The sequence below is a fragment of the Cebus imitator genome, unplaced genomic scaffold (assembly GCF_001604975.1).
Source record: "Cebus imitator isolate Cc_AM_T3 unplaced genomic scaffold, Cebus_imitator-1.0 Scaffold80, whole genome shotgun sequence".
Taxonomy (NCBI): Eukaryota; Metazoa; Chordata; class Mammalia; order Primates; family Cebidae; genus Cebus; species Cebus imitator.
The window spans coordinates 7942860-7956435 of record NW_016107395.1 but is presented as its reverse complement, the minus strand read 5'-3'; the positions used below and the strand labels follow the sequence as shown (position 1 = coordinate 7956435).

The following is a 13576-nucleotide window of genomic DNA, read 5'->3' as shown; positions in this document are numbered from 1 at the left end:
TACAGCATTTCAAACATAGGAGGTTTGTAAAGCAAGCCTCATGCTTTGTTTTACAGTGATTCATCCAGAACCTCTGAATCGATGAAGTCAATTAATGAATTTGTTTTTGATGTTCTTGTTGTTGAAATATGTTGTGTTGGGATACAAAAGAGATGGTGACTTTAACTTCTTGCATGTCGAGTGAAAATATCTGGTACTGTGAAAACACAGGAAGCGAAGTGCACAGAGAGGGCCCCTGAAACCTCAGCTTCACTTGTTTTATGATAAATCTGCCTTTGACCTGGCAGAGAGGGGCTGTGTCTGCTTTGTTCACTGATGTATTCCCCAGTACTTAGAATAATGCCTTGCACATGGTCATGGTTCAATAACAATTACTGAATAAACACTGATTGCTTCACCTTTCCACCTAACAATAAGTTACGCATGTAATAGGAGATTAATAAAGACCAGGTTAAGTAACTAATAAATCCTCAGAGTTCTAGACTGATTCAAAGGAAAATGCTGGAATGCAGGCTACTGTGCAGGTATATACATCAATGAATTAAAATATATATTAATTTTAAAAATATACGCATATATATACATACATATGTTCATGCAAACAAACACACTGTATTTTCTATTTAGAATTTGACAGAACATTTAACTTTTTTCAAAAATCTAGTTATAGGAGAACGCTAAAAAGAAGACTGACTATATTATGGAGTGATGCCATGCCAGACGTATGCAAATACTATTAATAGATGTAAAGCATTTTTCTTTTTTTAAATTTCACAACTGTAACTTTTCTTTTTAAATTTTACTTTAAGCTCTGGGACACGTGCAGAATGTGCAGGTTTGTTACCTAGGTAAATGTGTGTCATGGTGGTTTGCTGCACCTATCAATCCATCAGCTAGGTATTAGGCCCTGCATGCATTAGCTATTTATTCTGATGCTCTCCCTTCCCCCACACCCCCGACAGGCCCCAGTGTGTGTTGTTTCCCTCCGTGTGTCCATGTGTTCTCATTGTTCAGCTCCCACTTATGAGTGGGAACATGTGGTGTTTGGTTTTCTGTTTCTGTGTTAGTTTGTGATGTGCAGCATTTTTTAAACTGAAAGGTCTATTAACTGAGCAAAGCCAACACTATATCATAGTGCCTAAGAGCTTGGCCTCTGAGGTTTGAATAGTTCTGTGACCTTGAGCAAGTTTCTTATTTTGTATAAGCCACTGCTTTCCCAACTGCAAAATAGATATAATGTGTACGTTTACCTCATTGCGGTCAGACAATGCATATAAAACTGTAGACCCAATGTCTAACAAATAGTAAATACTTAGACTGTTCTTGTTTTTACGATTAGAATCATTATGCATTACTGAGGGGGCACACTTCTTGAGAAATTTTATAAGGCATACCAATTTATTATCACACTTTCATCTCTCTCTCTCTCTCTTTTTTTTTAGACAGAGTCTCGCTCTGTCGCTCAGGCTGGAGTGCAATGGTGTGATCTTGGCTCACTACAACCTCTGCCTCCCAGGTTCCTGACTGAGGCAGGAGAATCACTGGCATTACAGGTGCTTACCTTAGCTAGGAAGGTAGCTGGCATTACAGGTGCCCGCCACCATGCCCGGCTAGTTTTTGTATTTTTAGTAGAGATGAGGTTTCACCACATTGGCCAGGCTGGTCTCAAACTTTTGACCTCAAGTGATCCACTTGCCTCAGCCTCCCAAAATGCTAGGTTTATAGGCATGAGCCACTGTGCCCACCCCCCACTTTCATCTCTAACATAAAAAGTATATCCTGAGCAAGTTTCTATTTAAGTTTCTGAAAATTGCTGTCTAATGGGTAGGAGGATGACACGTTGCTGCTTTTTGCTGAGGCACACAAGAAGCACACCACAAAAGCCAAGAAAATATTATCTGTCCATGGACCCTCCAGGAAGTCACACAAACAGGAAGTGGGGTTACTCAGACCCTGACTCTGAACCTAAGCAAATAGACTCTAAACTCTAAAGTATTTCTAATCATTACTCAGTGTGTATGGCAACGGGAAATGGTCATAGGTCACATTGAATCTTTTGAACACATACATCAGCACAGGAAATCTCATTTTGCAAAAGCATTGTCTTCATGTTGAAAGGACAGTAGTGCAACTGGAAAGCCCCCTCCCCCCAAAAAACAAAGCAACTAAACTTAGAAGCTGTAGGCCCTTGGAAATAACCACACACTGTGTAAAGTTTTAAGCTCTGCAATGTTTGGCTTATGGCTCAGCCCTTAAAACGTTAGAGGAAAAGCCAAAAGCACAAAAGGACACTTACAATTGCTTTTGGAAGGTAGTGGCATCACATTTCCCCTTGCTTTTATTAAAAAAAGAAAGATGCTATTTTCTTAAAAAGTCCTTGCTTTAAGTGTAAACTTTGCATTCACTAAGGATCTAGGTGCTACTATTCTCCTGTACAGGTGATATTAGAAATGGAAAGAAGAGCTTCTGGAAGGGGACTGGCTGCCTCAATCCTCCAGTTCCCCAGGTCTGACACTCTGTGGGTATATGATAGGCACTCCATAAAAGTCCCTTAAGAAGGTCACTTAAATAAACAAATGATGATAAAAATGGATACATACCAAGGGTACTGACCTTTTTTTTTAATGTTACATATGCTTTTACAATCTGCAAAATATTTTTTCATTTGCAATCCCCTTTGATCCTCCCCTTGACCCAACAAGGTAGGGAATTGTTTGCCTGTGACTTATCTAAAGTCACCCAGAAAAATGATGGCATTTAACTTACTTTTCAGAGTAGGAATTTTATTTACGTTGCCATGAACATGAAATGTGCTTAATACATGTTTGTTTCGTGCAGCGGTGCTCAACTGGATGCAATTTTATCCCTCAGAGGACATTTAGTAATGTCTGGGAATATTTTTGGTTGTCACTCTGGGGCAGCTGGAGTAGTGTATTGCTATTAACATCTAGTGGGTGGAAGCCAGGGCTGCTGATCAGTAACCTATAATGCATGGACCAGACACCCCCACCCTACCCTGCTACTTCAAAAACAAAAAATTATCTGGCCCCAATTGTCAGTAATATCTATGTCCAAACACTGGTCTAAGCAACAAATGGGGCCTTGCTTGGTCTCTCCAAAGCTTGTAATCCCAGCACTTTGGGAGGCTGAGGAGGGAAGATCACTTGAGCCGAGGAGTTCAAGACCAGCTCAGGCAAACATTGTGAGACCCTGTCTCTAGAAAATAAAAATAAACAATGAACGGTCTTGTGAGCACCATTAAGTTCATTAAGTTACTACTTTGTTTAAAAATGTGTCCAGGAATTTTTTGACACTTCCCATCCAGTGGTGGAATCTAAGTCTCCTCCACCTGAATCTAGGTGAGACTTTGTGATTGCTTTGATGAATAGATGCAATTGTGTGATTTCGGAGTCAAGGTCAGGAAAGCCCATCCATTCTGCCAGTTTCTTTTGGGATAGTTTCCTTTGGTGCCCTACTCACTATGCAAGAAGTCAGCTTACTCAGAGGGTGCCATGTGGAGAGGCTTGAGGATATCACAGGAAGAGAGAGAGCTGCCTCCCTCTGATGGTATGTGAGAGACTTCGAGTGAGACTGCCCAGCCAGGCCATTCTCAAAGCCCTGACCCAAGACACCAGGAGAGATAATATACGAGGTTGTGGTTTTATGTCACTAAATTCTGGGGTGACTGGTTACATGTCAAGGGATAACCAGAACAATCTATACATTCAGTTACTCACAGTCAAGTGCTCTGGCAAACAGAATGTCTTCCCTCTCCCTTAAAGGGTTCTGACCCATGGAAGTGTGGAAATCTTAACTAGAAGATTGCCATTCCTCAAGTCAAAATGGATTGTAATCAGCCCCTGTGGGGAATAAAAGACAAAGGGCAGTTTGTCAAAGAGATTTTGAGAGGGAGACCCAGTGGGTAGCTTACAATGATGGACAGTGCACTGGCTGGAGTGTTCTGTCCAGATAGAGTCCGGAGCTTTAGTCATTTCAAAGCTGGTTATCATAAGAATAAAGCAGGACGCTGAACTAGAAGATATCTTGAGGTTTCTTCTAAGTCAAAATTCTAGAATATCCTAATCTAAAAATATTTTGTCAGCAGATAAGCATTTTTAAATTGTAACTTGAAAAAATGCACCCTCATGAATAAAAAGAATGGAAATAAATATGGAACACCACTTTATATCTGTCAAACTTCAAGGAGCAAATGAAAATTTATGTTGGTGAAATTGGTAAACTCCCCCATCACAGATGGCTACACTGTTCCACTTGCAACAAGAGCTAAAAAATATACCCACTCTTCGATACAGTAATGCCCCTCTGGAAATGATCCAAAAGTAAAAAGAAAAGGAAAAACTTCTTGCACAATGATGTTTATAGCCACATTATTTACAATGGGGGGCAAAATATCCCACAGGAAACAACCTAAATATCCAACAATGGGACAGTTGTTAACCATGGCATGGCAGGATGCATTAAAGTTATAAATATAAAACTCACATGGAAGTGTATGTACAAAATATATTAAGTGAAAAAAGTGCAGTATTTATCTGCATGTAAATAGTGAGTATATCTATGTAAAGATTATATTCATGTAAGCACATGTAAATATCAAAAGAAATAAGCATAAATTTTTTTCTATTGAGTATTTTAGTATGTGTCATTTTTCTGCAAAGATATTTTAAAAGATATTTAAATATTCAGCTTTATAGAAAAAATCCATAAAATAAAATTATTAATCAAGTTTAGTATTTCACTGGACACATTTACTTCACAGTTAAAGAAAAGGGAGTAAATAATACAAGCAAATATACAGATATATATTAAAAAGTGAGTTGAATTTATTAGCTAAAAATATTTTCTACTATAAAATTTTTAGAATACCAACCAATAACAAATATTGTTTTAGTCAATTTTGAAAAAATATCTCCTTTTCTATCAGTGAAAATGCCTCATCAATAAATAGTATGAGGGGAATTTCGAAAATTAAAAATCAATATATTTTTTAAAGTGGGCTCTAAAATAGTACTCTAGATTCTCTCCTCTGGCAATAAAGGACTTGGTTATTTTAACCAACTCTCCCACTGAACATCATTGAAAAATCTGGAAGAAATATAAAAAAAAGATACTTAAGATGTCTTCTAAACCATCAAATTGCTAAGCAGATGGGGTGAAGAAAGAAGTTCAGAGAAATGACTCAGGCAGGCAATTAAATTTTTTTGGCTTTTTTTTTTTTTTTTTTTAGAAAGGGCCTTGCTGTGTCACCCAGGCTTACTGCAGCCTTGACCTCTCAGGCTCAAATGATCCTCTTGCCTCAGCCTCCGGTGTAGCCAGGACTACAGGCATGTATCACCATTCCTGGCTAATTTTTAAAAATTTTTCTTTTGTAGAAACAGAGTCTCACTATATTGGTCAGTCTGGGTTCAAATTCCTGGCCTCAAGCAATCCTCCTGCCTTGGCTTCCCAAACTGATGGGGAGTTGAATCACTTTTTGTCTTGCTAGAGGACAGTGAGAAAAGGGATTCGCCAATCCTAAAAAGGATGTGAAAAGTAAAATCCAAGACCTGTCAAAAGTGGGGTATCTGATAAAGCATCCCAGGAATAGAGTTTATGCTCAAAACCACTGCTCCTTAGATGACATGTGAACCATCAGTAAAGCAACCCTTGAATGGATTGTCTGGGTAACTTAAAAAATATTAAGCCCTAAGACTGTATGAAATTGATGGGGAATTCTAGTACCTCCAGGGTATTGCTTTAATTAGCAAAATCACGCCTCAGATAAACCTCACTGGTCATCACACTGCCACTGAAAAGCTTCTAGGGTATTGTCTCAATAGAAGCAAATGAAAATGCTTTCTTGCCAGGCGTGGTGGCTCACACCTGTAATCCCAGCACTTTGAGAAGCTAAGGTAGGTGGATCACTTGGGGTCTGAAGTTCAAGACCACCCTGGCCAACATGATGAAACCTTGTCTCTACTAAAATACAAAAATTAGCCAGGCCTGATGGTTCGTGCCTATATTCCCAGCTACTCAGGAGGCTGAGGCAGGAGAATTGCTTGAATCCAAGAGTCAGAGGTTGCAGTGAGCCAAGACTGCATCGCTGCACTCAGCCTGGGGATCAGAGCTGGACTTCATCTAAAAAATACTTAACTCTTTCTATAGAAAAATACTATCCCAAGCCTCAAACTCTTTTGTCGAATAATTTTTTCTAATATAATGTCTAGCTAAGATAAGCAGTCACCAGAGGAATGAAGGAAATATAAATGAGAACCAGCACTAACTTTATAAAAGTTGTGAAGGGAACGAGCTAAACTTAAACATTTTAGCAAAGAAATTTAGAAAAGAACCAAATAGAAACTCATAAACTGAAAAATATAGTAACCAACATTAAGAACTCAATAAATGTTTTCACTCCAGAATAGACACTGTTGAAACAAAAATTAGTGAATAGTAATATAGTATAAAAGAAACTAACCAGAATGAAATGTAGGCAGACATATGGAGGGACAATATAGTAGAGAGAGTAAGAAACAAAAAATTATAGAATAACCACATTCATGAACATGAATACAAAATTTCTAGGCAAAATCCAGCAACCTATAAAAAGAACATGTTGATCAACCTGGGTTTATACCACAAATGTCAGGTTGTCATCATATTTGAATATCAATCAATATAATTTTCCACATTAATAGATTAAAGAAGAAACATTTATGTGATCAATAGATGCAGAAAAATATTTATAAAAGTTAATACTAAATTCTAACTTTATCTCTTAGCAATCTAGTGACGAAGGAGAACTGTGTGATAAAAATACTATACTATTTACTATGCAGTGGTGAAAATGAAAGAACCACATCTATGTGCAACATATAGATTAATCTGACAAACACAATATTAAAAAAGTCAAAAATAAAATAATATGTATTTTATAACTGTACTTGTGTGTATACTTAAAATCTAGCAAAATTAAACCCTTGAATGTAGCTGTATATTTAATTAGTAGGAGTATAAATGAAAGCAAGGAAATTAAAAGGATTTGTGATTGGGAAAGAACATGTAGAGGACTTCTGGGATCCTTGAAATATTTTATTTTTATTTATTTTTTCGACCTGAGTTGTGGTTACACAACATTTTAAAAAATAATGTGTTAAGCTGTAAGACACGCTTCCATGGATATCTCACACACCTATATATCTGCTGAGTATGCCTGAGATGCAAGACCCTGGTGACTCTTTACCATGGTATTTCTCAGGGTAGTTTTTGCAGTGAGCAGCTTTGAAGAATGAGGTAACAACTCCCTGTGGGACAAAGAACAGACTTTCTGACTTGCTACAAAACAGCAGATTCACCAAGCTCAGTGTTCCTTTTCTGTAACGCAATCTACTGCTTGTTTAGGCATCTACATGGGCCCTCTGTGTTGCCCCTCTGTGTCTTGGCAGGCAAAGGGTACCAGCACAAATATGCTGATCAAGTTGCTTGCTGTGCAATGAGTAATAAAGACTTTTGTCTCTGACCCAGAAGTTTCATGTCTTCTGCCAGCACCCGTGAAATAGCAACAAACAAAATTACTAATTCTAAGTACAGTAAAATGAAACCCAAGCCTTAAAAAGTTGTACATTTATTTTTAATGCATTTGTCTACATGCATGTTACATTTTACAATAAACAAAGGTTTTAAAGTTTACTATACTTGAATTTTGTTTTTTTTTTCTTTCTTTTTAAATACTTTTCTGAGCGCTATATGTTAGGCTCTGGGAATACAATGATAAATAGGACAAAAGGTAATCTTAAAGGATGTATTCAGTGGGAGAGACAGCCAAGCTGAAGATAAATTATGGTGCTGATTTATAAGAACAGAAAAGGATTTGGGGGAAAAATGTTATCTGTACTGTCCTAATACTTTCATTAATCTTGTTACTTGTCAACAGAGTTATCCTAGTTAGACATGTCATGAAAAAGGAAAAACATTTTAAAAGCAAACAAATTCTGTCAAAGAAGTGAAAAGAAATTTGTCAACTAAAGGAATATTTTAGCAAATTTAGATACACTTACAGATAGAATTATTTTTGCATATACTAATTGGAAAGAAGCAGAAATTTTTCAGCTTAGCCTTCATTCAGAAAGTATGTCTTTAATCCTGTTACAGTAGCTGTCATACATGGCTCATAGATTCATTAGTCATTGAATAAAATGTTGCCAAGAACCCTCAATACAAGTGAAGATGATCTGGACCCGTCTTCTCAGCTTGCAGTGTGTAGGAGCTATAGCTGAGTTCTGAATGGGTTATTAAAACAGAATGTGACACTGCTATGGAAGGGGCCAAGTGATGAGTGATACCTAAATTGGATTAGAGGATTGCTAGGCTTCTCAGGGTGCATGAACCCCAGTGAAATTAAGATTTAAGCAATGCACAGAATGGAGGTTGGGGCTAAAGAGTATTCCAGAAAGAGAGGACATGGACAAAGGCAGGAACTTATGGGACTTTGTTTTTCTTTTCTTTTCTTTTTCTTTTTTCTTTTTTTTTTTTTTTTTTTTTTTTNTTTTGAGACAGAGCCTGGCTTTGTCACCCAGGCTGAAGTGCAGTGGTGTGATCTCAGCTCACTGCAAACTCCACCTTCCAGGTTCAAGAAATTCTCCTGCCTCAGCCTCTCGAGTACCTGGGATTACAGGTACTTGCTACCACGCCTGGCTAATTTTTTCGTATTTTTAGTAGAGATGGGGTTTCACCCTGTTGGCCAACTCTTGACCTCAACCTCCCAGGCTGAGGCGAGCCTCCTTGGCCTCCCAAAGTGTGGGGCTTACAGGCATGAGCCATGACACTTGGTCTGGGACTTCACTTTTAAAAAGAGCTAAGGTGATAGCTTGCTTGAACCACGGCAAAAATAAAATAAAATAAAATGACACTAATATATTAAGCTGATTATTTGGGGGGCAAAAATTAAATACTGTATAATAATAAAGGCATTTCTTACATAAATTTTTAATCATTTTTCAATGTAGCATTAGATTTTCTCATTAAGGTTATTCATTACATTTTTATCCTGAAAGAATAATAAAGATCACATAAAACTGCTCTAATTTCCAAGGCTAAGTTTTTCCTCCCCTCCACCACCCAGGGAACAATGTTGATAAGTACATAGAAACTAAGTCAATTATTTTGAAATATCTATTTTCATGCACCAACATTCACAGTATGGTTTAGAAGAGGTTACAAAATCCAGGATGGTTTGGGGTCTCTATTCTAACAAGCATCCAAGGAGCTATTGGTTAAAGGACCCGAAGACAACTGGTAAACAATCTGGAATAGAGTTGTCTGACTGAACTGACCCGAAGCCAGCTTGTGTTCAGTCTGCATTTCTACATGGTATCCATGGAAATGAGATCAGGCCTGCACAAAGACAAACAAAGGCCACCTTCAAATGAATCTGGGAGAATGACAACTGCCAATGTTCGAGGCGTCCATCAGTGCAATAGCTTTGCTCATGCCTTTCAAAACACAATGAAGTAATCTCCGATGCTGACAATACAGTGACTCTTTTATTTCCATTTTTTTTTTTTTTTGGAACACTCTTTTATTTCCACTGCTCTGTTTAAACATTAACCTCATTTTTATACAGAAAGCCTTTCAGTGATTGGGAGTTATGTGTGGCTTCTGTTGCAAAAACTGCCTCTAGACACTTTAACAAATGGAAGAGCTGCAGTCACCTTTTCAGAACAAGATAATAATGCAGGAATCTTTGCTGACAGAATTGCGAAGTTTCTGTTATCTATTTGGGCAACAGAACAGACAAGTCTCTCAAAGGAAGTAAAATATATTTGAAAATCATTAACTGTCCCAACAGTCTCTGGAGCTGAAAACATTAGCCAAATATGCAGTTCAAGTTTATACTGGTTATAAAATGTAAATTACGTGTTCAAGAGTTAGCAGGCATAGACTAGATAAAACACTTGAATATAAGCACTTTAATTATGACTAACAAAATTAAGAATAGACATCAACTTCTTTTCTAATTTATGATTCAATGAAAATGTTTTAAAATGCTTTGAAAACAACACTAAGTTACAGGACAAAAAGCTTTCACACTTTACTAGCAAAATCTTTCAGAACCAACACTACTTCTCTGTGATATATGAGACAATTATTTCTAAAAAGATTATTTTGGGGATCTTTATTAAACTAGATAGAAATAAGGAATTGAAAGCTTAACTGGAGAGACATAAATCTATATTTCTAAAAGAATTTGTTTGTTTTTCAGGAAATCTGACTAAAGCACTGATACTAATTCTACCACTGGAATTGGTATGTTATATATTGCATGCCTTAAAAACAGCTTATTAATCATAACTACATTAGTGTGAAAAGTATCTTTGAAACCAAAATGTGTAAAATGGGCTCATCAATCTAAGCAGCCTCACTGGAGGATGGGAAATATGTTTTTCCATACCTCTGCTTTCTTACCTCTTTGCATACCTGGATCAACTTCACCTTTCTCTGATCAGCTAATATCCTCTCTATTTCGTAGTCTAGAGCCTACTTTGCCTACCTTCCCATGATCACCCCTAGCCCTTAATCAGGGGCTCCTTTCTGCCAGAGCTATTACTGATGCTGGACATCTAACTTTCTTCCCCTCCTTTGTCTCTGATAATATCCTTTGTATAGTCATCAAAGCTCCTCCCGTTCCCTCAGTTTTTTTTTGTGCAATGGATCTCTGCCACATACAGATACCTCAATGCAATTTTAAAACATAATGAGTATACCATGCAGCACCGTAAGTAACAGACATAAAAAATCTCCTTATAATAATTTTTATGCAAGCCTTTCCCATGTTTGTTTGTTTAAAGGCAGCTGCTCCCATCTTCTCTCTCTTGCTATTTTCCCCTCCCTCTTACTATCATATGAAACTTTCTGACACTCTCTAAGTTTCCTCATCTTCCATTTACTTCTCATTACACTCTGTTCTGATTTCTCTTTGTTTTTGCACTCCATGGAGACCGCCCTTTAAGGCTGACAGACTTGCTTGACTTCTGTGAAAAAGTCAACCCTATTCACCACCTCCCCCTTCTCCAAATACTTCTGTGCTACCCCACTCCTTCCAGTTGTCTTTCTACTGCTCCAGCTGTTCCTATTCTCTCCCTTCATATCTCCTCTTCCTCACCTGACCCTCTAAAGCAGTTCCTTAAGTCATGGCCAAAGCCATCTTTTAGATTCTTTGCCTGCCTCATCTTGTTAATGTCATGTCTTCAATTATTCTCTAGGTGCCAATGACTCCCAAATCTCTATCCTCATCTTACTTTCCTGCCTATTCCTAACACCACTACATATAACTATTTGTTAACTAGGCATGTACACCCAGGTGTACATCAAACTCAGCCTGTTGACCTGAACTGATCATCTTTTTCCTCCAACTTGCTCTCCTTCAGCACTGCCTATCTCAGAGAATGGCACAACATTAACTGACTTGTCCATATCAGAAACCTGAGCATCAGCCTTGTCTTCTCCCGCTCTCTCCACCTCCACAGTAAATCAGTCATCAAATCCTGTTCATTCTTCTTCTTTAATGCCTTTCCAATAAAGTCTGCACTCTCTTTCCCTACTGCCACTATCTGCGTTTTTACCATCATCTCACAACTGGTCTACCAAACTAAAACTCAAACATATTTTTCCCTAAATGGTCTTGGTGCCTTCCACCTGGCTTCCAACCAATGCACTGTCCTCATCTGATCATGTCAGCCCCCTGCTCAAGGACCTTCAAGACCTTTCTATTGTCCTCAGTATAAAACCTTTGCTCTATATCATGATTCACAAGCCCCTTCAAAGTCTGGTGGTTGCAACTCAGCTTTCACTCTCTGAGAACAACTTGAATACCACATTCTGGGCATAACGACCATCTGCTTTCATTGCAGCAGTATCCTATTCAACAACCTAAACATCTGCCCCAGGAACTAGGAGATGAGTCCTATTGCTAGTTATGTTTCTTTTCTAGTATCACTTTTATCCATTTTAAAAGGGAGAAACTGTACTCCAGGATCTCTGAGTTTCTTCATGGCAGAAGGACGTCTGAGGAGGCTCGACGCTTCAATGCATCACAATGATATCCCTCCAACCTCTGAATTCAACATGTTATCTGTACCACTCATCAGTTGTGAACACATGACATCTATTATGCTATAGAAATTTATGTTACAGGCCTCTAAGTTATAGAAAATGACATAACCAAGTTTTAAATCATATGAAAATTTTAAAGACACCAAGACATACTATAGTCTTAAATTCCAATAATTCAGAAGTTCAAAGACAACATCAAAGTCCATTTCTTTCCACGAAGCTAACATTATACTGGCTTTATCCTTAAGCTAGTTGACATCACAGTTGCAAGATGGCTATAGTTGCTCCAAACTTCACATATAAACCTGACAGTATTTTCTTTAACAAATATCTCTTAGGAATGAAAATTTGTTTCCTGTAAGTCACCCAGCAGATCTTGCTGGCCAATCTTGCATTATGTGACCATGGCTAAATCAGACACACCAGATGCATGGGACCAGTCTAATCACCCTTCAGCCTCACCTCAATTTTTACCTATGCAGAGGATGGTAACTCAATAAATGGACTTCTGCTAGAAAGGAGGATGGCATAGGGCTGAAATGATTCAGGGCTGAGATAATTTCTTTTCCCCATCTTTGGATTTGTTTCCAAATAAACTCCAACCTCTCTTGACCACGTTTCAAGTTTTCCCTGATTCTACCTTGAACCTAATACACAGCCTTACGTAAAGTAGATACCTTATAAGAATATGATCAAATATTAGTCTTATGAAATTCACTGTAGCCAAATCAATAAAGCCTCTATGGATCACATGAAGGGGCATGGGAATCACTGTCATACACAGAGTCTATTGTCTCATGATTTGCAATACCAGGATTCTCCCCTGTAGAGAGCCGTTCTTCTGTGTGTTCTCCTGGTAAATCACTGGTAACAACTAGAAAAAAATTAAGCCCACCCACCTTCCATTTCTTTCACTTGCCAGTCAGAGTGACGATCTTCTATGGCTTCTCCTGTTTTATGCTGTGCTAAATCTTTTAGTAATATCCCAAGCTGAGCAGGGTTGGTAGTCAGTCAAGACTAAAGCTTGTGGCTTTAGGCCAGGTGCGATGGCTCACGCCTATAATCCCAGTACTTTGGGAGGCTGACGTGGGCAGATTACCTGAGATCAAGAGTTTGAGACCAGCCTGGCCAAGATGGTGAAACCCCATCTCTACTAAAAATACAAAAAATTAGCCAGGTATGGTGGCACATGTCTGTAATCCCAGCTACTCAGAAGGCTGAGGCAGGACAATTGTTTGAACCCTGGAGGCAGAGGTTGCAGTGAGCTGAGATCGTGCCATTGCACTCCAGCCTGGGCAACAAGAGCAAAACTCCATCTCAGAAAAATAGGTAAATAAAAATAAAAAATAAATAAAACTTGTGGCCTTAATGACAGAATTTATGTGATACCTGGACACTTTTGGCCTCAAATATTTTCCCTATTCTTCCTGAAATTCTTACCTTTATGCTCACTGACTGAACATGT

General features: G+C 38.1%; 1 protein-coding gene across 2 annotated transcripts in view; it reads right to left on the bottom strand.

The window, feature by feature from the left end:
* The window catches only part of ITGA2 (integrin subunit alpha 2), a 106492-nt gene that overhangs the window by 88576 nt on the left and 4340 nt on the right, over nt 1-13576 (bottom strand). The window contains exon 2 of one of the 2 annotated variants that reach the window (XM_017533198.2): nt 3738-3860. The exons of the other annotated variant lie outside the window; for it this stretch is intronic. Within the exon in view, the coding sequence (XP_017388687.1) occupies nt 3738-3795 (58 nt within the window). The 5' untranslated portion in view covers nt 3796-3860. The remainder of the gene's footprint in view (nt 1-3737; nt 3861-13576) is intronic. 2 annotated transcript variants of the gene reach the window in all.